Below are 24,873 nucleotides of genomic sequence, written 5' to 3'. Positions count from 1 at the left end.
ATATTTAATTAAAATATACAATTTTATTTTTTTATTTTACAAATTATTTATACAAATGTAAAATAACAATTTATTAAATTAAAAATAATACAATTTATATATTATACATTTGATTAAAATAACAATATATTAAAATAAAAATAATACAACTTTATATATATAAAAAATAAAATAATACTATATATATTTGATTAAAACGTAGAAATGAATACATTTTTATTTTACAAATTATATATATATATATATATATATATATATATATATATATATATATATATATATATATATATAATAAAATAAATGTGATTAAAATAAGAATACAAACTGTATAATTATATATATATATACAAATAAGTATATGCATGTATGTATAAAAATGTGATTTAAAAAAAGTTATTAAAATAAAACTAATACAATTTATATATATATATATATATATATATATATATATATATATATATATATATATATATATTTGATTAAAATTAGAAAGTTTAAAATAAAAATACTATATATATTTGATTAAAATATACAAATGAATACATTTATTTTACAAATTATTGAATACAATTTATATATATATATATATAAATTGTAATTATAATTTATAATTATACATAAATAAATTAGATAAAATAAGAAAATTTATTAAAATAAAAATACAAATTTTATTTGATTAAATCCCCTCGTGGTCCTTGACATAATGCCAGGGGGTCCTTATTAAATATCTGAATATGATTTTTTGTATATTTTGGCATTTGACACGTTCCCATAAAAGAAGAAGATAATATATGTATAATATAACTGACAATATGACTAAATTTAGGACAAGTCAACTAACTTAGTAGTAAATTATATTTGATTGCATTTGTTCGTCACAAAGACATTAATGATGTTTCATTCTGGGGTCCTCGAGGACGGGTCCAAATATGACTCAAAAAAGGTTGAGATTCACTAGATTAAATAATACGTCTAATAGTACAGTACTATACAGTGTGCAGAAAACATTTAACAATAAGAACTATTTCAACATTTATTTTACATTTACAATGTTAAATTCAGCTGTAAAGACAATAGTGTCATTATTCAGATCAATCCAGTTCAAGATTTGTTCTCATCCAGCAGTGTCAGATCAATAATATTACTGGATATTAATGTCTTAAACCCACCTAAGCAAAACTGATGAAATGTGAATCTTTAATCCAGTTGTTTTGAATAAAAGCTTCTGCCACATGCATGAATGCCGTCCTGTAATCGTACATGATTCAGTCTGAAGCTCTAATGAAGGCTTGAGGTCGAACCGTGAGAGCTTCACATGTGACCTAATGACCGCTGACAGCCTGACCAGACGAACCCGCAGGACAGATGAGAGCGTTTGGATCAGATGTGATCTGAGGCCGACCTCGCGTAACCCCGTCTGCTGCGTCACGCTCCCGGCCGCCCTGGGCCGTAATTTGTTTCTTCAAGGAATTACTCTGTGAATGAGGCAGGAAATCTCATTATCCTGGGAGTGTTTGAGAATCAAGACTGAACAAGAAACAAGAAGCACATCGACGTACTTCAGCACAGAACCAGCTGCAGAATGACGAGTTACTGAAGAGATCTTTAAACTTTTATTGCAATGAGACATTTTGATGACAAACTTTGATGTGGGCTTGAGAAAGAAGGTCTGAAGTAGTTTTAAGGGTTTCAGTCTAAAGGTTTTAATTTAGGAATTATGCAGAATGAGGATAAATAAAACAAGCGCACTCATAATATCTTAATTAAATATGATTTATTCTTTCATATCTTTGCCCGCTTACAAAGAATAGAATCCTCTGCTCTACAAAACTGTGTATGTGACAGAATACAGTTGATGAGACACACACACACACACACTCTCACAGACACACACTCACAGACACACACTCACAGACACACAATCACATGCACAAATACAAACACACACTCACTCACACATTATCAGAAGAATAATTTCTGTCCATCACAATGAGTTTGAGGCTGCACTGAGTCTCAGCAGTGTGTGTGTGTGTGTGTGTGTGTGTGTGTGTGTGTGTGTGTGTGAAATCCTGTCTGGTTTCCGTTGCCTGAGCGGTTCATGACAAACCCTGCAGCATCAGAACATCATCAACATGATTCCGTCATCACGAGGGCCGAAGAGAGAAACACACGTAACGTGACGCTACAGTAGAAGAGACTCGACACACGCGCTAAACAGAAGTTCAAGAACAACAAACACAAAGAAAAGAAAGTGCATCTCATTCGCAATCATGCTGAAGTCCGTCTGTCCCCGAGCGGAGCGTGGACCGCGGCCCAGAAGCCCTTGTGAGGAGGCGAGGAGTGAGCGCTCACGCCACATAGTGGTACTGGTTGGCGTTCTCTTTGTCCCGCTCCATGTAGTCCCGGTCGATGAGCGACTCGATGCGCTTCTTCAGGTCCGCCGGCTGCACAGAGGGAATCATGGGAATTATGACACGTCTAATATTCAGAGACATGATGAAGATGATGATGTCGTGCGTCACCTTGACGGGGAACTTGAGCTGGTTGTAGAGTTCAGACACCAGCAGATTGTGGCTCAGGGTCTTCCTCATCTTCATGATCCTCACCACCGCCGCGTCGATCTGATACTGACGGTCCTGAAACACTCGCTCGGTGGTGCTCACCTGCTCCTCCACCTGAGGACCATGACATCACACGTCACATGACCGTCTGCATATTCACATTCTAATGAGCCTTCAGACTTTGAAAGGAAAATACTGCGATAATTAGAGGTCAAGCACTGAAGGTGAATATTATTATTATTATTATTCTGTTTCCGCTCAATTTGGAGTTTCTCAATCCCTCTAGCGCCACCAGCTGTCCAAAGTTTCACTCATGTTTATGCTAATAACTTGTGAACCATAAGTGTCCGAAACAAAATTCTATTTTCCTCGGATTTCTTGGCTCAAGACGACTCGATTGCACCCTATTACGTTATTTTCCGTCATTACAATTTTCCTGCCATTTTAAATTTTCAAAAAAAGCATACATTTTCAAAATCCTCCTAGGTTGTTGTTCCGATTTCACAAAAATTTAATCAGATCATGTTCAGACAATGCCGACAAAAAGTTGTGGAATTCAATTCGATTTGTCAAACCGTTTTCAAAAAACACGTGAACGAATTTTGCGCAACGATTGCGAAAATAGACATAATCTCCTCAACGCTTTATCATATACAGACCAAACTTGGTACATATCATCACAAAAATGACTTACATGCTGCGTTTCAGTGCAGCGCCACCTACTGGTCTGGAGATACAAAAAAATGGCTATTTTTGCTTATAACTTCTTAATTTTTTGTCCAAAAATCATAAAAGCGGCATTATGTCAAATTATATCAAATTTTCCCATATCGGCCATTTTGGGCGTCAGCCATTTTTAACTTTGTAGTAAAATGTGTTTTATGAAAGCATGAATGTATCATTATGAAACTCGGTATGGGTCATCGGCACGATGCCCTGAAGGAGTCTGAGAAGTTTCAGACCAGCGCCACCTAGTGGTGGAAAAAAAATATTTACATGCTTATAACTTTGGATGTTGTCATCTTATTTTCACTGGATTCCTGATTCCTTGCCGAGTCCAACGCTACCAAACATGCTAGTTTTTGCTTTATGGTTTGTGCAACGTTGTGATTTAGTGTTTAAACAACATTCGCGAATATCTTAGAAACCGTTAGTCTGATCGAAATGAAACCACAGTAGGAACATCAGAAACAGGTCGTTGACTAAACACTAATGGCCAAATGTCAACATTTTGATAGTAAATGGCAAAAAAATGCAATCAAAGTCAGGTGTGGGTCATTTCTTATGTCTTCATATGTCTATAACTCCTAAACGAAATGAGATATTTTCACCAAATTTGACACGCTTAAGTAATGGGGCACTGCGCCACATGGTGGCACTATAATTGAACAAAACATGAAATTGGCTCTAACTACAGTACTCTTGGTCTGATTGACTTCAAAATTGGCATGCAGTGTCTTTGTCTCAGTTGCTATCATAGTCCATTATGACGTTGATGGTCTGCTGCTAGCTTCCTTGTCTGCTTCTGTTGTGCTTGACCCCTTAATTATATTTATTAAAGATGAATCTTGCATCTTTGTTTGATTTTCAAACACTTTTTTTTTTTTTTACTTCAAATCAAAGTCTGTAATGCTGATCGTGTCACATTCACACACTCACCGTCTCCTTCATCTGGATCTGGTTGATCTTGATACGGAAGAGTTTGTGTCTGAAGTCGCTGTTGAAGTGGAAGCGGTCGGCGTCCTCCACGTCTTTCCCGCGGGGCGTTTTATTGAGTACTCGTGCTTTCCCGCAGGCCAGAGACTGGAGCGTGCGCTTGAGCTCGCCGTCCTCTGACAGACACACAACACGAGTGTTACGGAGCGTTCTCACACACACACACACTCTCACACACACACTGAACGTACCGATGCCTGTGGCCGTGCGGATCTCTTCCACCGAACACTCGTCAGCCTCGTTGAATATGAGCAGGACGAGAGTCTGAAACAGAGACACCTGCAGCTCCTTCTTACCCTGCAGAGAGACGCATGCTGATTGGTCAGTCCAGTGTGTCACTATTAACCTAGCTTACAGTCTCTTCTGCTCACCACAGCTGCGTTTATTTGATCAAAAATACAGTACAAATAGTGAAATATTATTAAGATGTAAATCAGCTGTTTTCTATGTGAATATATAGTAAAGTGTAATTTATTCCTGTGATCATTTTCAGCATCATTACTCCAGTCTTCAGTGTCACATGATCCTTCAGAAATCATTCTGATATGATGATTTGCTGCTCAAGAAACATTTATGATTATTATCAGTGTTGATTTTTCAGGATTCTTTGATGAATAGAAAGTTAAAAGAAATAGAATCTTTTGTAACATTATAAATGTCTTTACTGTAACAATTTAATGCATCCTTGATGAATAAAAGTATTAATTTCTATTTAAAAAATAAATCTTATTCCAAACAAATCATCATATCAGAATGATTTCTGAAGGATCATGTGACACTCAAGACTGGAGTAATGATGCTTGAATAAAGTGGTTATTTTTGTTTTGTTTTTGCACACAGAAAGTATTCTCATCTCTTCATAACATTAAGGTTGAACCACTGCAGTCACATGACTGTTTTAACGATGTCTTTAGTTCCTTTCTGGACCTTGAAAGTGTTGATTATATTGCTGTCTATGGACGAGTCTCTCAGATTTCATCAAAAATATCTTAATTTGTGTTCTGAAGGTCTTACGGGTGTGAACGGGTCAAGCGTTTGACCGGAGGAGTGTGTTCATGTGTGTGTGTCGTCACTTCACCTCTTTAAACTCAGTCTTCAGCACCGCGTGACCCAGTGTGGGCTGCCACTGCAGTTTACGCCCGCTGTGTTTCCCCAGATAGAACAGCTTAAACACTTCCTGAAGCTTCACCATCTGAAACACACACACACACAGTCATCTGTCCACCTCGTTTCCCACAAACACACACTTCCGTCCACAAACATGAGTCACACACACCTCAGCAGGAAGATGGACGTCCATCGGGGTGTATGAGGGCCAGTGGCCCATGGTCAGGATGTTGACGGTCAGCTCGATGTTGCTGGGATCAGTCTGGTTCTGCATGTACTGCACACACACACACACACACACACACACAAACAGCATTAGTACTCTCATATCACACTCCACCCAAACACACTTGAGAGCTCATTAAACCACGTGTGAGGAGCTGGAGAGATGCAACACCTCACAGCAGGTCTGTGGTACAACATTATTTACACATCTAGATTAAAGTGTGTGTGTGTACAAGTTTAGTTAAATGTTACTACTATTTATTTATGCATGCATGCATATACATGTATGCAATCTCGAATATATAAATACATACATCTCCATGTGCACACACACCTGTTTGAACTGGATCATGACGTCTTTAGACAGCTCCATGTCTTTGAACATCCCCTCTAGTTTACTGGTGAACGCTGCTCCACACTCTACAACACACACACACACACACACACACACACACACACACACACACAACTTCAGTTTAACTAGTCATAGTGAAACTGACAAGTTTACTACATCCGTCTAATTTTACTGTGAAACTCAAATTAAGACTGAAATAAAGGCTAAAACAGCAACTCGACCACAGCTGCATGGTCACTTCCTGTTCACATGATCATGTGACCTCACTGCCAGGAAACTGATCAGTGTAGTTTCCACAGTAACGGTCTGACGGCCAATGAGAAGTCGGATTCAGGACCAACCGTGTTTGAGTTTGGACAGCATGGACTTCTCTGCGTCCACCGAGGCGCTCTTGCCCACCAGCAGACGCTTGGCCAGATCCTTCTTGTAGAAGGCCTCGAACACGTCCTTCCCTGCGGGAGACACACGCTTCAGTTCACCTTCATCTCTGTGCCATCCTGACTTACACTGACGCTGGAGTGCAGATTACCGTGGATGAAGCGGAAGATGATCATGATTTTGTCCAGAATCCTCTCCAGCTCTTCCTCTGTGGCCTCCTTGTTTCCCGCACGCAGTTTAGAGTCCACGTACTTCGCTGAAGAGAAATTAACACTTTTATCCATCAAGGACACATTAACTGTGACATTTATAATGTTACAAATTAATAAAGGCTGTTTTATGTTTAATATGCGCTCAGTGAGGTTGGACACTCACCGATGAGCTCGGCGGGTTTGTTGGGTCTCTTGTTGATGAAGTTCTCGAAGGCTTCCTTCATGGCGTTGATGAAGGTTTCGTTCCTCTGGAAGCAGCGCTGGCTCACGAGGTCCATCCTGTCCTTGAAGTCCAGCAGCTCCTGAACCATCTCTTTATCCTTCTCTGGAGAACTCACGATCTCTCCGCCGGAGCTCTGCAGGAGGAGCGGCACGCGTCATAAAGAGTCAGAGCGCTCTACTGCTCTCGTCTGTGACTGCAGAATCACTGACTGCAGACGAGACGCTTTGTGTTCGCTCGCACAACGAGAAACTTTGCGTTCATTTGCAAAAAAAAAACTTTGCGTTCACTCGCACAATGAGAAACTTCATGTTCACCTGAGAAACTTTGCGTTCGCGCGCACAACGAGAAACTTAGCGTTCACCTGAGAAACTTTTCGTTCACTTGAAATATGAGAAACTTTGCGTTCTCTCGCACAATGAGAAACTTTGCGTTCATTTGCAAAAAAAAACTTTGCATTCATTCGCAAAACGAGAAACTTTGCGTTTGCGCGCAAAACGAGAAACTTTGCGTTCATTTGCAAAAAAAAACTTTGCATTCACTCGCAAAACGAGAAACTTTGCGTTTGCGCGCAAAACGAGAAACTTTGCGTTTGCGCGCACAACGAGAAACTTTGAAACTTCACGTTCACCTGAGAAACTTTGCGTTTGCGCGCAAAACGAGAAACTTTGCGTTCGCGCGCACAACGAGAAACTTTGCGTTCGCTCGCACAACGAGAAACTTTGCGTTCGCTCGCACAACGAGAAACTTTGCGTTCGCTCGCACAACGAGAAACTTTGCGTTCGCTCGCACAACGAGAAACTTTGCGTTCGCTCGCACAACGAGAAACTTTGCGTTCGCTCGCACAACGAGAAACTTTGCGTTCATTTGCAAAAAAAAACTTTGCGTTCACTCGCACAATGAGAAACTTCACGTTCACCTGAGAAACTTTGCGTTTGCGCGCAAAACGAGAAACTTTGCGTTCTCTCGCACAACGAGACACTTCGCGTTCACCTGAGAAACTTTGCGTTTGCGCGCAAAACGATCAACTTTGCGTTCTCTCGCACAACGAGAAACTTCGCGTTCACCTGAGAAACTTTTCGTTCACTTGAAATATGAGAAACTTTGCGTTCTCCAGCACAATGAGAAACTTTGCGTTTGCGCGCACAACGAGAAACTTTGCGTTCACTCGCACAATGAGAAACTTTGCGTTCACTCGCACAATGAGAAACTTTGCGTTCGCTCGCACAACGAGAAACTTTGCGTTCGCTCGCACAACGAGAAACTTTGCGTTCGCTCGCACAACGAGAAACTTTGCGTTCGCTCGCACAACGCTGCGTTCGCACAATGAGAAGCTTTGCGTTCGCTCGCACAACGAGAAGCTTTGCGTTCGCTCGCACAACGAGAAGCTTTGCGTTCGCTCGCACGAGAAACTTTGAAACTTCGCGTTCACCTGAGAAACTTTTCGTTCACTTGAAATATGAGAAACTTTGCGTTCGCTCGCAAAACGAGAAACTTTGCGTTCGCGCGCACAATGAGAAACTTTGTTCACTTGAAATATGAGAAACTTTGCGTTCACTCGCACAATGAGAAACTTTGCGTTCACTCGCACAATGAGAAACTTTGCGTTCACTCGCACAATGAGAAACTTCACGTTCACCTGAGAAACTTTGCGTTTGCGCGCACAACGAGAAACTTTGAAACTTCGCGTTCACCTGAGAAACTTTTCGTTCACTTGAAATATGAGAAACTTTGCGTTCGCTCGCAAAACGAGAAACTTTGCGTTCGCGCGCACAAAAAGAAACTTTGCGTTCGCTCGCACAACGAGAAACTTCGAGTTCATTCGCAAAACGAGAAGCTTTGCGTTCGCGCGCACAACGAGAAACTTCGCGTTCATTCGCAAAACGGAAAAACTTTGCATTCACTCGCAAAACGAGAAACTTTGCGTTCGCACGCACAACGAGAAGCTTTGCGTTCGCTCGAGAAACTTTTGCGTTCGCTCGAGAAACTTTAGGGTTTACTTGAGAAATAAAGTTTATCAGGGCAACGCAATAGTTAATCCTTCCGTCTCCTATAGTTTTCCATCATCACATCTCTTCAGGAAATCAAATATGATGAAGCCGTTTTATATTTTATTTTATTTTAAGTGAGGAACATGTTTTCTTCATGGTTTCTGTCAGCGGTGTACCTTGATGTAGTCTCTCCAGTACTGCAGCAGCGCCGTCAGGCCGCCCTTGACCTTACTGAAGAGCTCGTACAGCAGCGTCAGCTCACACACGCGGTTCTCGTCCAGCAGCGTCTGCAGGCCTGAGGAGCATCACACACGGTCAGCTGTGTTTCATGACATGACTTCAGTCAGCTCAGATCTCTAGAATTATTCAAACCTTTCTGTAGGATGGCGGTCATGTGTTCGCCCAGCAGCTGCTTCTCCACAGCGGCGATGAGCGGCTTCCTGTCAGACACAGATGTTAGAGGAGCGTCTGTGACATCAGACATTTAAAACACATGAAATAATGGATCAATCAGCTTCTGTGTGTCCTTCACTGCCCACAGACAGCTTAAAGACCAATCACAGGTCAGAGTGCAGATATGATGACGACATCAGATACAACTTTATTCATCAGCCGAACTCCTTTGAGCTAAAATACTATCATGACGCCCCCCTGAGATTTTACGTGTTTTATTTTTATTCCTTTTTATTCATTATTCATGACTTAATTCATTTTAATTCATAAAGTTTTAGTGATTTTGTTTTTTTTTTTTGTTTTTTTTTAGCATTTTACATTTTTAGTATTTTTATTTTTTTTAAAGTATTTTTTATTTATATCAAACACACACACACACACACACACACACACACACACACACAGCGATCAGTCATGAGTGAGACTCACTGTGTGCTCTGATCTAAATAACTGATGACGCGGTCGTTCTCCTCGTCCAGACGCCGCGCCACATGATGAAGATACTCGGGAACCTGTGTGAAGAACATGAACACGCGTCAGTACGCACACGTGAAGTGTGTGTGTGAGAATGAGGAAGAACATCCGCTCTCACCTCTCTCTCCTGCATGAGCCTCTGACCCTCGGCGGCGTACAGACGGGTCGTCTCCGATAAAAACCGCTGCTCGAACGAGTCCTTGTACACCTGACGACAGATCAACACACACCGCTAGAAGACATCGAGAGCCACCACCACTCACTAACCCACATCCCCCGAGATAACTCGCGTTACCGCCCTCTTTTCGTTTCAGAGTTATAATCATGAACCACAGCGGCCAGCTACGAGAATCACTACATTACTGTACGCTCATGTGAGAGCTGACATCATCAGTGAGCGTCCAATCACCTGCAGGTCTGAGAGCATGCCCAGTAAGCTCCGCAGCAGACTGCGGTCCACCGTCTCTCCGTTGCGCTCGCGCTCGATCTGCTCCAGGATTCCCTCCACCGTCCGGCTCTGAACGCCGCTGTCGCTCACGATGTGCGTCCGGAACAACTCCAGCCCCGTGTCCCTGACAACACGCGTGTGTTACTATAGCAACGTTACTCTTAGAACTGTTATAACTATTCAAAACACTTCAGATTCAACTGAAATAAAATAAAATGTTTAAAAAACATTTTACGATCATTTTATAATAGTAAAATTTATAATAAAAATGAGAAAAGCACACAACAAAATTACTAAAACTTTAAAAGTTAAAATAAAAAAAAGAAAATATAAAAAAAGATTTCAAATTATTAATAAAAACTAAAATTGACTTGGTTTAACTCAATGTACTAAAATAACTAAAATTAAAATAAAAAGTAAGAAAAATATTGAAAATAAATAAATAAATAAATAAATAAATAAATAAATAAATAAATAAAATCACAAAAAATAACTAAAATGAAAAATTTTATTTTGTTGTAAAATAAAACAAAAAAAAATTAAACTTTAGTTAAAATGAAAATAGAAAAATATTTTAAAAATATTCAAAATATGAATAAAACTATATTTCAATTTAATTTAACTCGATGTACTAAAATAACTAAACCTGAAATAAAATGAATAAAACTAAATAGAAATAATAAAATACTGATAAAAAACACAAAAAAAAAAAACAACAAAATTACAAAAACTTTAACTTAAAATAAAAAAATATTCAAAATATTAATAAACAAATTCATTTGGTTTAATTCGATGTACTGAAATAACAACAATTAAAACAAAAAGTAATAAAAATATATAAAATAAACAAAAACAAAACTTTAATAATAAAATGAAAATAGACAAAATATAAAAATAAAAAAATATTCAAAACATTAATAAAAACTATATTTCGATTTAATTTAATGTCCTAAAATAAAATGAATAAAACTATATAGAAATAATAAAATACTAATAAAAATTACAAAAAAAACAACAAAATTAGAAAAATTTTAACTAAAATGAAAACAGAAAATATAAAAAATAAAAACTAATTCCAAATATTAATAAAAACCATTAGAGTATCTGAATGGAGGTCTCTGATTGGTGGACTCACCAGATGGACGGCAGCAGTGAGTTCTGGAGGACGTACGTCCGGTCCAGGAAGAGGAAAATACTGCGGATCATGATCTGAGGGGGACGAGACGGAACATGTGTAAAGACACAGACAGACACACACACACACACACACACACACACACACACACACACACACACACACACACACACACACACACACACACACACACACAGGGCTGTGGCGTACCGTCTGTCTGCAGTGGTCCTGCCAGCACCGGTTCATCCTCTTCAGGAAGGACAGGCTGTCCAGCGACTCTGTGCGACTCTGTTAAGGGCTGCTTTATTCTCACTGCGTGTCACAGCGCCCTCTACTGACGGTCTACGGACACAAACACCAGCTGACGGAGCAAAGCAAGCGTTATCTGCGAAGCACAGCTGGCAAACACACACACTGCTGAAGGATATTCCCTGAACTGATGGATCTGAGCCCGGACGTGATCCTCACACACTTGACGCAGCTGCTTGTACAGCATGGGCGACACTTTATACGAGCAGAGGTTCTCCACGGCCTGCGGGAGACGAAAACACCATCAACACATCATGTGACTTACTAGTGTGAAGAGCAGAGGAAACTCCTGCTCTGAGATGAAGAGCGGCGGCTCGTTATAGTGACATCACATGACGACACACACTTTTGCTTGTTCAAACAGGAAGTGTAATTCCATTATATTTCAATCACATAATATCAATCGAGTAAATGTGATTTCTGTGTCCATTTTCATGCTGCTTTGAAATGATGACACTACAGTCACATGACCTGTGACGTGCGTGTCATTGCATAACACACAGCTCTATACACACACACTACTGATCAAAAGTTCAGAATCATTTAGATTTTATAATATCTCTCTTCTGCTCACTAAAGCTGCGTTTATTTGATCAAAAATACAGTAAAACAGTGAAATATTATTCCAGTGTAAATCAGCTGTTTTTATAGTAAAATATAATTTATTCCTGTGATCAAAGCTGAATTTTCAGCATCATTACTCCAGTCTTCAGTGTCACATGATCCTTCAGAAATCATTCTGATATGATGATCTGCTGCTCAAGAAACATTTATGATTATTATCAATGTTGAAAACAGTCATATTTCAGTGGAAATACATTACTGTTTGAAAGTTTTATTCATCAAGGATGCATTAAATTCATCAAAAGTGACAGTAAAGACATTTATAATGTTACAAAAGATTCTATTACCAATAAATGCTGTTCTTTTGAACTTTCTGTTCATCAAAGAATCCTGAAAAATAACATGTGTCTCGTCCACATTATAGATGTGAACCTGCCAAAGACAGACAGACGCTCTTTATGATGTTTACATGCATCCATGAAACAAAACAATTTATTAAATTAAAAATAAAATAAAATCTAAAATAGAATAAAATTAAATAAAAAAAGTAAAATAAAATAATATAAAATGATCAAATTAAATTTAAAATAAAACAAAACAAAAATAAAATAAAAATATAATAAAATAAATAAAATTAAACATAATATAAAATAGAATAAAATAAAAATAAAATAAAAAATGATAAAAGTAAAATAGAAAATGGAATAAAATAAAATATGAAAATAGAATTTTAAAATGTAAAATTTTATAAAATATAAAATCAAATAAAATTAAAATAAAAACAAATTAGAATAAAAAATAAAATATAGAAAATAAAAATAAATAAAAATTAAATTAAAATAAATAAAAAAATAGAATAGAAATAAAATATTAAATAAAAATAAAATAGAATAAAATTACATAAAATGAAAAATAAAATAGAATAAATGTAAAATTAAATAAAATTAAGAATTAAACAAAATTACGTGAGACAGTGTCTGTGTAAACTGTAATGCGTTTTCTTTTTCAGGATTCTTTGATGAATAGAAAGTTCAAAAGAACAGCGTTTATTTGTAATAGAATCTTTTGTAACATTATAAATGTCTTTACTGTCACTTTTGATCAATTTAATGCGTCTTTGATGAATTAATCTTTTGAATGGTAATGTATAACGATTTCCACAGAAACTGTTTTCAACATTGATAATAATCAGAAATGTTTCATAAGCAGCAGATCATCATATCAGAATGATTTCTGAAGGATCATGTGACACTGAAGACTGGAGTAATGATGCTGAAAATTCAGCTTTGATCACAGGAATAAATTACACTTTACTATATATTCACATAGAAAACAGCTGATTTACATTGGAATATTATTTCACTATTTTTACTGTATTTTTGATCAAATAAACACAGCTGTGGTGAGCAGAAGAGACTCTTTCAGAAACATTATAAAATCTTGATTCTGAACTTTACATCAGTGTGTGTGTGTGTGTGTGTGTGTGTGTGTGTGTGTGTGTGTGTGTGTGTGTGTGTGTGTCTGTGTGCGTGTAAGACTCTCCGCAGCATCATAACCTGAGCGACTCGCTCGTCTCACCTGGTAGAGCTCCTCCAGGTTGTATTTGATGGAGGTGCTGTTCTGAATCGCTCCAACAGCATCTCGCAGCTTCATCCACGTGTCTTCAGTGTAGCTGTCCGTCAGCTTCGGCCTGTCTGCACACACACACACACACACACACACACACACACACACACACACACACACACACTTTAAAACTCTCTAAAAATGTCTATAATATTATATTATATTATAATAATATATATATATATATTATATATATATATATATATATATATATATATATGTAGGTCTATCATATATATTATATACATATACATATGAATCAGCAGAATATATACACACAAAAAACAGTTTAATATTGAGTTTAATTTCAATAATAACACTAGATGTGATGTTGTCTCTGTAGTTGACTATGTTGTGACACACACTAACTAGTGCACTAGCTGTAGTTCAGTGAAACTCACCTTTAAAGTTCTTAATGATCAGTTTCTTAGACGCTCCTGCTTTGGCAGGTTTGGTGAGTCCATTAAAGTTGGACTTCTGGTTGTGCTGGAGATCTTCTGCCATCATTGATCCTCAAATATAATAAACGCAGTTAGCTGCTAGCTGTAAACACACTGAACCGAGCCAGAACCAGAGCCATGGAACCGGCTCCAAACCCTCATGGAGTGCCTCTGCCTCACGACACACGCTACACACACATCAGCAGATATAATCACAGATATTCAGAGATATTCAGCAGATTTACTCCATATTCACTCTGATGATCGCGCGAGCAGCACAAGATGGCAAACCAATGACGAATCTGCCGCCGGAGGATCACACGCTTCACCTCACTTCAGAGAAACTTCTAAATATACTTAAATAATCAAATAAAACAGTCAAAACTGTGACTTTACGCCACAATTTTGCCATTTTATCCAATAATTGTGAGCTTTTATGACTTAATATGTCATAATTTCAACTTTTCATGTCATAACTATGACTTTTAACTCACAAAAGAACTCAACTGACTGACATATTATTATTATTGACCAACTTTAAGACATTATATTTTTTCTTCAGCTAAACATTCCAATTATTTATCAGAATAGTGTTATAAAACACGATTTCACATCGACAAATACCCGTTCGTTAATGTTGATTAAACTGAGGCGAATATTTCCGTTTATGGAAAGTGCGGAATGGAATCCCCAGCTGCGTGTTCACTGATGTAAACAGGAAGTGCTGGAGTGACGTCAGCGGGCTCTGCAGTGAAGCACACGCGCCACGGGATGTGAATTGGTCTGGGTAAATAATAATAATTGTGTGTTTCAGTTCAGTCGCTGATATGATATCATGTTTGTAACGCATATGTACACGTAATAGCACTTCCGGTCATTGTGATGAATGTGTGAATTAGCTCTGCGCTAATCGAGGCTTTCTCAGTGTGATCAGCACTACTGTGTTTACTGTCTAGTGTGGATGCTGGTGTAGACAGCAGCTCATTATAAACACGATCTTGTTTCAGCGCTACTGGATCAGAGGTCAGAGGTCATGGCGCACATCACTCTCAATCAGTACCTGCAGCAGGTGAGTGGTGTGTCCACTGCAGGTCAGTCTGAAGCTCTCTCAGTCTCTGACTGTGTGTGTTCTGCAGGTTCTGGAGGCTCTGGAGAGCAGAGACGGGTCGTTCTGTGCTGAGATGCTGTCCTTCAAACACCCGCATGTGGCCAACCCTCGCCTGCAGGTCACTCACTCACTCAATTAAACCGCGTTCATTTATTTTAATGTTTCTGAACTTAATGGTTTAATGTTATTTTTTTATTATTTATTATTGTTTTTATTATTATTTTCTGTAAACATTTCCATGGACCCCTAGCATTTAATATGTTTTATTTTTATTTATTTATTTTTATTACATTTTTTATTTTTATTTATTTGGATATTTAGTTGATGCAAACGTTTCTATGGACCTCATTAGCTATCAAAATGTTTTTTTCATTTATTTTAATTTGTTTAGATATTTAGTCTGATCTAATTTTTTTTTTATCATTTATTATTTATTTATTTAGACTTTTTTTTTTTTTTTACTATTTTTCTCTAAACATTTCCACAGATCCCCCAGCACTCAAAAGGTGTTATTCGTATTATTATTTTTATATATTTATCACATTTATTAGATATTTAGTTTAACATTATTATTATTATTATTATTATTATTTGTTTTATTTATTATGTATACCCTGTTTTTCTCTAAAAATTTCTATGAAACCCCTAGCACCCAAAATATTTTATTTTTAATTATTTATTTTAATGAAATTAATTTTTTTTGGTTTTTATTTTAATTTATTTAAATATTTAGTTAAATTTTTTTTTCTAAACATTTCCTAGCACTTAATTTTTTTACTCTGTTTTTCTCTAAACATTTCTAAGGACACCCTTTTTATTTATTTAATTATTTATTTTAATTACATTTTTGTTTTGTTTTTTGGATATTTAGTTGATGCAAATGTTTCCATGGGCCGCCTAGCTATCAAAATGTTTTATTTATTTATTTATTTTAATTTCTTTAGATATTTAGTCTGATCTCATGTTTTATCATTTATTATTTATTTATTTTGACATTTTTATACTGTTTTTCTCTAAACATTTCCACAGACACCCTAGCACTCAAAAGGTGTTTGTATTATTTTTTATTTATCACATTTATTAGCTTTATTTTTTTAGACATTTAGTTTAACCTTATTATTATTTGTTTTATTTATTTATTTATTTTTACCCTGTTCTTATTTCATAATTTCCACAGACCCCCAAACACTCAAAATATTTTATTTTTATTTATTTATTTTAATCACATTTCTTAGTTTTTTGGATATTTATTTTGATAAATTGCTGGAAACTGCTGTCTATGATGTGTGTGTGTGTGTGTTACGCTCAGAGATGCATGATTATTAACGTGTGTGTGTGTGTGTCGCAGCTGTCCAGTCCAGAGGAGAAGTGTCAGCAGCTGCTGGAGCCGCCGTACGACGAGATGGTGGCCGCTCATCTCAGGTGTGATTCTTCATCAGTGTGTGTTTGATGTGTTCACCTCTGGCGTCTCGTTCACCGGCGTCTCGTCTCTTCCTCTGCAGGTGCACCTTCGCTGTGTCCAATCATGACTTTGTGGAGGCCTACAAATGCCAGACGGTGGTGGTTCAATATCCTTTATGCAGGATCTTGTAGCGTGATGTGTGTTGAGATTGTTCAGTGTTTGTCCTTAACTCAGCTGAACATCGTTTCTGAGAGCGTTTCAGGCTCATAAAGAGGAGAACTGGTGAGATCATGGATTTCTGTTGTAAAGAAAAGTTGACCCGAATGCACAATTTAATTTAAATGGTTATTATATCTATCTTAAAAAACTGAAAAAAGGTGTATTTTGATAATCTTAATCCATTTGCAAAGTTTTTCCCACAATAAAATCTATGTATTTTAGAAATATTTATGCATAAAAGGACTTGGATGCATTAGGAGGGTCAAACCATAAACTCACTGACGGTCACTGATGATGGCTGTGTTTTCAGGGCTCTGCCGATCATGTTTGCCGTGACTCTCGACCTCAGGATATTTGCCAATAATGTGAGTGCAACTCATTCATCTGTGGATCAGCAACATCCGCAGCGTCTCACAGCGTGTGTGTGTGTGTGTGTGTGTGTGATCAGGCGGAGCAGCAGCTGCAGGTGAAGGGGAAAGGGAAGGTTGGAGATATGCTGGAGAAAGCCACGGAGCAGCTGATGAACTGCTTCAGAGTCTGTGCCAGCGATAAGTGAGTTATTACATTAATAAACCATCACAGAAGGAGCCTTCTGCTCACCACGGCTGCGTTTATTTGATCAAAAATACAGTTAAATAGTGAAATATTATTCCAGTGTAAATCAGCTGTTTTCTATGTGAATATATAGTAAAGTGTAATTTATATCATGTGATGCAAAGCTGAATTTTCAGCATCATTACTCCAGTCTTCAGTGTCACATGATCCTTCAGAAATCATTCTGATATGATGATTTGAAACATTTATGATTATCATCAATGTTGAGTTTTTTTCTTTTTTAAGTTAATGTGAGGCTCAGTATCCGTACGGTCATGTGACCGAGCTTGTGTTTGTGTTTCAGTCGCGCTGGGATCGATGATTCAAAGAAATGGGGAATGTTGTTTCTGATCAATCAGCTCTTCAAGATCTATTTCAAAGTAAGAGTCCAGAGTTTTTATTAATATTCTAGTAAAGTTCTATTAGTTATCATGAACTAACAATGAAAATCCTTCTAAAGCGTTTATTAATCTTAAAGGACTGCATGAGGTTTAATCCTTTGAAGTTAATTTCAACATTTACTAATACATTATTAAAATCAAAGTTTTTATTTGTCGTTAGCTGCTTTTTTTCTTAGAATTATATCTTTATAATTTGCAATTGTGAGGAAAAAGGTCATAATTGTGAGATGAAGCGTGATAATGACCCTCTTTATTTCTTCAGATCAATAAGCTGCACCTGTGTAAGCCGCTGATCCGCGCCATCGACGGCTCCACGCTGAAGGACGAGTACAGCATGGCTCAGCGCGTCACCTACAAGTACTACGTGGGCAGGAAGGCCATGTTCGACAGCGACTTCAAACCAGGTGAGTGTGTGTGTGTGTGTGTGTGTGTGTGTGTGTGTGTGTGCGTCAGAGCCCTTCTGTTGGTCACTAGAGCTCAGTGTGTCTCTGTGTGTCCAGCTGAGGAGTGTCTGTCCTTCTCCTTCACACACTGCCATCGCTCCTGTCAGAGGAACAAGAGGCTCATCCTCATCTACCTGCTGCCCGTCAAGATGCTGCTGGTACGACCGTCGCTGACATTCACGCCAGATTCATTACATTATTAATGTTGATGCCTTCATTCATTCTTATAATAACTTTGTATTAAATTATAAATCCAGAAAAATTAAAACGGCACAGAATCTGGGGGAAAATTAGATATATTTCATTAATTTTTGTTAAACTTTTTATAAATTGTTAATTTTGACTACTAACATTTTTGATTAATTTATCCATTAAAATGGAATGCAGAAGAATCAGATGTTCAGATGTCACATGGTTGTGTTTGTCTTGTCAGGGTCACATGCCCACACATCAGCTGCTGAAGAAGTACGACCTCATGCAGTTTGCTGATGTCACCAAGGCCGTGAGGTAACACACACACACACTCTCTCTCTCACACACACACACACACACACACACACACACACGCACACACACACACACAGTCCAGTGAGGATGCTGTAGATCCTCATCATCTTCTCCTGTGTGTGTCAGCGAGGGGAACCTCTTACTGCTCAATGAAGCTCTGGTCAAACACGAGACCTTCTTCATCCGCTGCGGCATCTTCCTCATCCTGGAGAAGCTGAAGATCATCACCTACAGGAACCTCTTTAAGAAAGTGTGAGTGAACAACACACACACTCTCTCACACACACACACACACACACACACACACACACACATTGATCTGAGAGCGTTCGTCTGCAGGTATCATCTGCTAAAGACGCATCAGCTTCCTCTGGATGCCTTCCTGGTGGCGCTGAGGATGATGAAGGTGGAGGACGTGGACATCGATGAAGTGCAGTGCATCCTTGCCAACCTCATTTACATGGTGAGACGCACACATCACTTCCTGTTGGGCACAAACATGTGCTGTTAAAGTGTTTGCACGAGTGTGAGACGCCCTTCTCTCTCTCTCAGGGTCACATCAAGGGTTATATTTCCCATCAGCACCAGAAGCTGGTCGTCAGCAAGCAGAACCCGTTTCCTCCGCTGTCCAGCGTATCCTGAACATCAGCTCCCAGAATGCACCTGTTACCAGGAGGAAACACGCTGTTCTTCAGTGATTCATTCTCATTTTATGTTTGCCCTTGTTTTTTTATTGATTATGTCAAATAAACGTCACACTGTTTTGTACGTTTGATCGTTTTATTGAATGCTGCCTAAAACACGTCAGTATAAAACATTCTGGACACGCTCATCATATTGTTATTTTGCAGTGAAATATGACCCACACATGATTCTGAGATCATCATTGCTGTAGTTCTTTCTCGGACGCGTGCAGCAGCGGCCGGAGCCAGTGCAGGTATCGGGACAGTTTGGTGAACACGAGTCCTTTATCGCAGTCCGACAGAGACACGCCCGTCAGGAACGCCGTCTTCCCCTCCACTGTGGCGACGGGACTCCCGGACTTCACCTCGCACTTCATCAGTCTGCTGCGGACGCGAGCGTCAGACGCCATGCAGAACATCTTGTTGGTCATTAAGAACGTGAGGTTGAGGGAGTCACGACAGTCGTCCAATGAGAGGTAAGAGTGGCTGGCTCCGCCCATGAGCACGCCCTCTCGGCCAGCCTTCATCAGGATGTTCTCGCTGTAGTCTTTCTCCGGCAGGCAGAGCGGGATGATGGACATGTTCTGTGGAAAAGGCTCCTTCAGCTCCAGGAAGGCCAGATCGTCCTCCGGACCGGACGCGTACCGCTTGTGAGGCGTCCAGCTGGAGACGCGCAACGCTGTGCTGGAGTCGCGGACCGCTGGAAGACAAGAACACGCACGCTTAAAGGGTTAGTTCACCCAAAAATGAAAATAATGTCATTAATTACTCTCCCTCATGTCGTTCCACACCCGTAAGACCTTCGTTCATCACAAGATATTTTTGATGAAATCCGATGGCTCAGTGAGGCCTGCATAGCCAGCAATGACATTTCTTCTCAAGATTCATTAATGTACTAAAATCATATTTAAATCTGTTCATGTGTAAGTTCAATATAAGTCATTATTTTGTTTTTTTGGCGCACCAAAAATATTCTGGTGGCTTTATAATATTAATATTGAACCACTGTACTCACATGAACTGATTTAAATATGTTTTTAGTACATTAATGGATCTTGAGAGAGGAAATGTCATTGCTCAGGCCTCACTGAGCCATCGGATTTCATCAAAAATATCTTGTTTTCTGAAGATGATCGAAGGTCTTACGAGTGTGAAACGACATGAGGGAGAGTAATTAATGACGTTATTTTCATTTTTGGGTGAACTAAGTCACTTTTTATGGAATGGTTGGTTAGTGCGGGTCATGTGCTCACCGAGAGTGACGTGCCACTCCTGCAGCGCTGACATACACACGGCTGACGTCAGCACAGACTTACGGCCCACGATCACACCGTGACAGATGACATCACCGCTGCCGTTCACGAACCGCACCTGCAAACATCATCATCATCATCATCAGGTCTCACCTGCTCTTCTGTTTGGCTGATCGGGTGTAGTATGGTGTCCTGCGCTAGGGATGCTGGGTAATCCAGTTGATTCTCACCTCCCACGGGCAGCGTCCATCAGGACAGAAGCTGGACGTCTCTGTCGTCCCACACGGGTTCTGAACTGAGAACATGGAGGATGTCAGTGTCACATGTTCCACACTGCAAATGCAAATGAGCAGCAGCAATGCAGCCAATGAGAAGACAGTGAAGCGCGTGTCTCAGCCGTTCGCAAGTTTGTGCTTAAATTAAAATGTAAAGACCGCTGTACCTTGAGGCGAGCAGCTCCGCCCGTTGCTGTGAAGCACGAATCCTCGCGCGCAGAAGCAGCGATACGCGCCCGCCGTCGGTTTGCAGAAGTGCTCGCACGCTAAAGGCCCGGCAGACGGACACTGGGATTTATCTGCAACACATCATCATGAAGCATCTGACACACACTGAATGTGACTTCACACATCACATGTTTGTAAATCATCACATTCACCATTTTGACAGTCGGTGCCGCTGTACATGTCGGTGCACGTGCAGGTGTAGCCGCCGATCCCGTCCTTGCACGTGCCGCCGTGTTTACACGGGTTCGATCTGCACTGATCTCCATCTATGATAAATAGTGCAAAAAGTAAGGTTAAAACTATATGAGCCATCAACTAGCAATCTATGAAAAAGTTTGTGATTATTCATCAGTTCATTCATAATAATTTAATTGAATTCAAGCATGATCAAACTTTCTAAAGGTCTCTTACCGTAGTATTTGGTCCAGAACTCATTCTGTACAAGGGGAAAAAAGTTGCATTGAGTGTAATTACTTCAGCAGCATTTACTTAAATTACTATTAAATAATAATAATAAAACAGTAAAAAATAATTATAACATTTAAAACGTGTAGGCCTACAGGCTATGGAAGCTCATTTCATGCTTTTGTAAATCATAGTCAAAATTATGACATAAAAGTCAAAATAAAGTTGAAATTGTGACACTAAAGGTCGAATTTATGACATACTAAGTCATAAAAAGTCGAAATTATGACCCATTTACAGGTAATAATTACGACTTTCATTATTATGATTTGGTGTATCGTAATTTCGATTTTATGTCATAAAGAAGCTTTAGTAAAGAATAATCTTTACTCGTACGTAAATTGTCTTGATGGGAGGAGTCAAAAAGCCCGCGCTCAGATAAAGCGCGGCGGCGCGCATTAACGGTCAAACTAAAAAGACCGCGAACTTCAGTCACACCTCAGAATATCATCCCTTTCACATCAGAGTAACTGAAGCAAACAACAGTTGCACTGTCCTCCAGATCTGCCACTGGTGAGTACTTCATTGTCTAAAGCCTGTGATCCTTTTGAAGATTCATATAACGCCAAATAATACCGAATTTAATATAAATTTTATATCGTTCGCCCTAGGATACGACGTTTTTGTGCCTCGTCTGCATTTTCAGCTTCACGTTTTTAAAACGTTCAACTTTTCAAACACATCTTCGAGGCACTGCGCGCTCTTGTCCATTTAGTTCGCGTTTTAAAAGAACAAGATCCTTCTGTGTGAACAGCTTACTTTAGTTTTCAAGCCCTGTTCCGGCCAGCAGGTGGGGCTGTCGGCCCGCACGTTTCAGTAAACCGTTATTGGTTCAAATAGCTGACAAGAAAGTATAAAAGAGGTGTTTGGCTAACATGTCTAACTTCTGTGTGTTTAACAACTGTTCACTCTTTACAATGTGACCATATAAATGTATAGTTTTAGGGATAATTAAATAAAATTGTTATTGATGGGTTTAACCCTAGCAACAAGTCTTTTTAGAAGCTGTTCTGTATCCAAACAAAGCTAGATGACATGTTGTTTAGATACCTACAGTTTACACGTTCATTATCTACACAATTTAATTATTTAATTAGCACCCCAACACGCTGCCCTCAGTATATGTTGATTGGTCATTAGATGTCGTACTGTCTTCTTGTCGTCCTCGAAGCATTCTCGGGCCTCTTCTTTATTGCATTTCTCCTCAAAGCACTCTCGCTCCAGATTCCCCTGCAGGATCTCCTCCAGCAGGAACAAATTCGCCCTTCTGGAGCGCTGGAGCAGCATTTTCGCCCGCCGACCATTGCGAAACACTGAAAGACATGGTCGACTTATCATGATTACAAACATCATCCCAGCTAACAAAAAAATGTTCTCTGAACGTTCTGAAACGAGTAACATTTAAAAAATGTTAGTTGAACGTCCAACTAAAATGTTTCAGGAAAAAAGTTCCATGAACGATAAATAATGTTTTTGCGCTAACATGATTACAGACCAGATAACTTTGAACAAACGTTCTATTAATGTTACTGTAAGAATGTTTGTTCATAACTTGACAGAACGTTCCCTGTTAGTTGGGATGCTGTGAAGAAATCAATGACGCATCTTTGACAAATTCACATCCTGAAGTCATTCTTATCTCGGTGGTTCGAGGAACAACAACACTACCAGTGAATGTCCTAATCTGACTCTTCTTCTAATAATTTATTCAAAGTTATCTGATCTTTAATAATGTTCTCAAAACGTTAGCACAAAAACATTATTTATACATCGTTCATGGAATGTTTTTTCTGTAACATTTAAGCTGGACATTCGACTAACATTTTTTAAAATGTCTTACTTGTTTCTGGGAACATTCCAGAGTAACGTTCTCATAATGTTTGCCAAATGATAAAATGGAATGTTTCCAAGAAAGAAAATCTGGACGTAGCAAAGGTTCTTAGAACATGTTGTTAGCTGGGTTGATCTCTCACCTGTGCCTTGATCTCCGGACGACACATGATGAATGATCAGCGTAAAGAACAGCAGACGACATATCAGTGATTCCATCACGATCAATCAGCAGAAGCTCCTGACACCTGTCAGTCACTGATCAACAGCCGCTCGTCTGTAGCCCCGCCCACAATCAATACAGTCAATAACTCTCGATAGACTGTCTCTTCCTACACGGCTGTACAGCATTAACAGGATATGATACGATGGCGACGTCAATAATGCTTTCAGCTCACTGTGATTAAACGCTGTTAAACGAGCGAGTCAGATTCTTTCGTTAAATGATTTTTTATGTCTAGATTGTAAATGGTAAAAGTAAGATGAGTTTCTGTGTGCTCAGCGGTGTGTATCTGGACTCTAGTCTGTCAACATGACCTCTGAACTCTTCATCTGTGTGTTTGTCAACACATCCAGAGCCTCCACATACACTGATTTTAGTTAACTAAATTTAATTTACTGTCTTTAGCCAACTGATTGTCAAATGTATTTGAATTGATACAAAAAGTTACCTCAACTTTTGGGAAGTAGGTAAAACTCAAAAAAGCTCATGCCAAAAAGAATCAAAATATAATGAGCTGTTATTTTTTTTACAGTGTATGACTGCCAACTTTCATAAGTTCATAAGGAAACACATTCGACTTTATATGATAAGAATACAACAGAAACAGCTTATAAAATCAATTGTGTTTATTAAAACTGTAAACCTCATTAGGTTGAGAGTCGACAGCATTGACAAATCGTTTTACCTCCATAATGTGACTTATTTCAGAGCTAAACAAGATTTACTCAGAAATAACTAGTATTTTTTATAGTTATCTTTAACTAATTATTTCATCAATGATGATTTGATTGAATATGTTCATAAGTGGATAAAATATGAAAGATTATGAAGACAAAAATTATTTTCTGTAGAATCCCATCTTATGGGGAACAATCTCAGAACGTTCTGGCAAAGTTTTCTCAAAGTCATGAACAAACGTTTGTCCAGAGTTATCTGGTCTTTAATAATGTTCTCAAAACAAAAACATTATTTTTACATCGTTCATTGAACATTTTTTAAATGTAACTAATTGTTTCAGAACGTTCAGA

General features: G+C 38.5%; 3 protein-coding genes across 3 annotated transcripts; 1 reads left to right on the top strand and 2 right to left on the bottom strand.

Moving 5' to 3' along the window:
* Positions 1-1,415: 1,415 nt before the first annotated feature.
* On the bottom strand, positions 1,416-14,691 carry cul4a (cullin 4A). Its single transcript, XM_067402393.1, has 20 exons — positions 14,176-14,691; positions 13,727-13,842; positions 11,704-11,807; positions 11,486-11,555; positions 11,276-11,349; positions 10,102-10,264; positions 9,811-9,900; positions 9,648-9,730; positions 9,138-9,205; positions 8,942-9,060; positions 6,718-6,910; positions 6,494-6,598; positions 6,306-6,416; positions 5,944-6,029; positions 5,554-5,661; positions 5,356-5,469; positions 4,469-4,574; positions 4,221-4,393; positions 2,523-2,675; positions 1,416-2,444 (listed from the first exon to the last, which is right to left on the bottom strand). The coding sequence occupies exons 1-20, from the start codon at positions 14,279-14,281 to the stop codon at positions 2,349-2,351; spliced, it is 2,238 nt and encodes a 745-aa protein (XP_067258494.1). The 5' UTR covers positions 14,282-14,691; the 3' UTR covers positions 1,416-2,348.
* Positions 14,692-14,911: 220 nt separating this feature from the next.
* On the top strand, positions 14,912-19,647 carry pcid2 (PCI domain containing 2). The gene is made up of 15 exons (XM_067402394.1): positions 14,912-15,001; positions 15,222-15,283; positions 15,351-15,440; positions 16,671-16,744; positions 16,825-16,892; positions 16,967-17,006; positions 17,254-17,308; positions 17,392-17,495; positions 17,842-17,917; positions 18,201-18,342; positions 18,439-18,539; positions 18,815-18,888; positions 19,015-19,140; positions 19,228-19,351; positions 19,441-19,647. Exons 2-15 carry the CDS (start codon positions 15,248-15,250, stop codon positions 19,528-19,530), a joined length of 1,200 nt encoding a protein of 399 aa, XP_067258495.1. The 5' UTR covers positions 14,912-15,001; positions 15,222-15,247; the 3' UTR covers positions 19,531-19,647.
* Positions 19,648-19,659: 12 nt separating this feature from the next.
* On the bottom strand, positions 19,660-24,118 carry prozb (protein Z, vitamin K-dependent plasma glycoprotein b). The gene is made up of 8 exons (XM_067402396.1): positions 23,766-24,118; positions 22,942-23,105; positions 21,739-21,763; positions 21,480-21,593; positions 21,267-21,398; positions 21,055-21,119; positions 20,825-20,942; positions 19,660-20,271 (listed from the first exon to the last, which is right to left on the bottom strand). The coding sequence occupies exons 1-8, from the start codon at positions 23,839-23,841 to the stop codon at positions 19,772-19,774; spliced, it is 1,194 nt and encodes a 397-aa protein (XP_067258497.1). The 5' UTR covers positions 23,842-24,118; the 3' UTR covers positions 19,660-19,771.
* Between the last annotated feature and the right edge of the window lie 755 nt (positions 24,119-24,873).

This window comes from Chanodichthys erythropterus, chromosome 12, assembly GCF_024489055.1.
Source record: "Chanodichthys erythropterus isolate Z2021 chromosome 12, ASM2448905v1, whole genome shotgun sequence".
Lineage (NCBI taxonomy): Eukaryota > Metazoa > Chordata > Actinopteri > Cypriniformes > Xenocyprididae > Chanodichthys > Chanodichthys erythropterus.
The sequence above is the reverse complement of the archived record's forward strand: the minus strand, read 5'-3'. Positions and strand labels throughout refer to the sequence as shown.

Coding starts and splice junctions, on each gene's coding strand:
- pcid2 (XM_067402394.1), top strand. CDS start 15,248: ATGGCGCACATCACTCTCAATCAGTACCTGCAGCAG. Junction 15,284..15,350: donor TCAATCAGTACCTGCAGCAG/GTGAGTGGTGTG, acceptor TGTGTTCTGCAG/GTTCTGGAGGCTCTGGAGAG. Junction 18,540..18,814: donor TGCCCGTCAAGATGCTGCTG/GTACGACCGTCG, acceptor TTGTCTTGTCAG/GGTCACATGCCCACACATCA.
- cul4a (XM_067402393.1), bottom strand. CDS start 14,281: ATGATGGCAGAAGATCTCCAGCACAACCAGAAGTCCAACTTTAATGGA. Junction 9,061..9,137: donor GACCGCCATCCTACAGAAAG/GTTTGAATAATT, acceptor GATGCTCCTCAG/GCCTGCAGACGCTGCTGGAC. Junction 6,599..6,717: donor CAAACCCGCCGAGCTCATCG/GTGAGTGTCCAA, acceptor ATTTCTCTTCAG/CGAAGTACGTGGACTCTAAA.
- prozb (XM_067402396.1), bottom strand. CDS start 23,841: ATGGAATCACTGATATGTCGTCTGCTGTTCTTTACGCTGATCATTCAT. Junction 21,594..21,738: donor GTTCTGGACCAAATACTACG/GTAAGAGACCTT, acceptor TATTTATCATAG/ATGGAGATCAGTGCAGATCG. Junction 21,399..21,479: donor CGGCACCGACTGTCAAAATG/GTGAATGTGATG, acceptor GATGTGTTGCAG/ATAAATCCCAGTGTCCGTCT.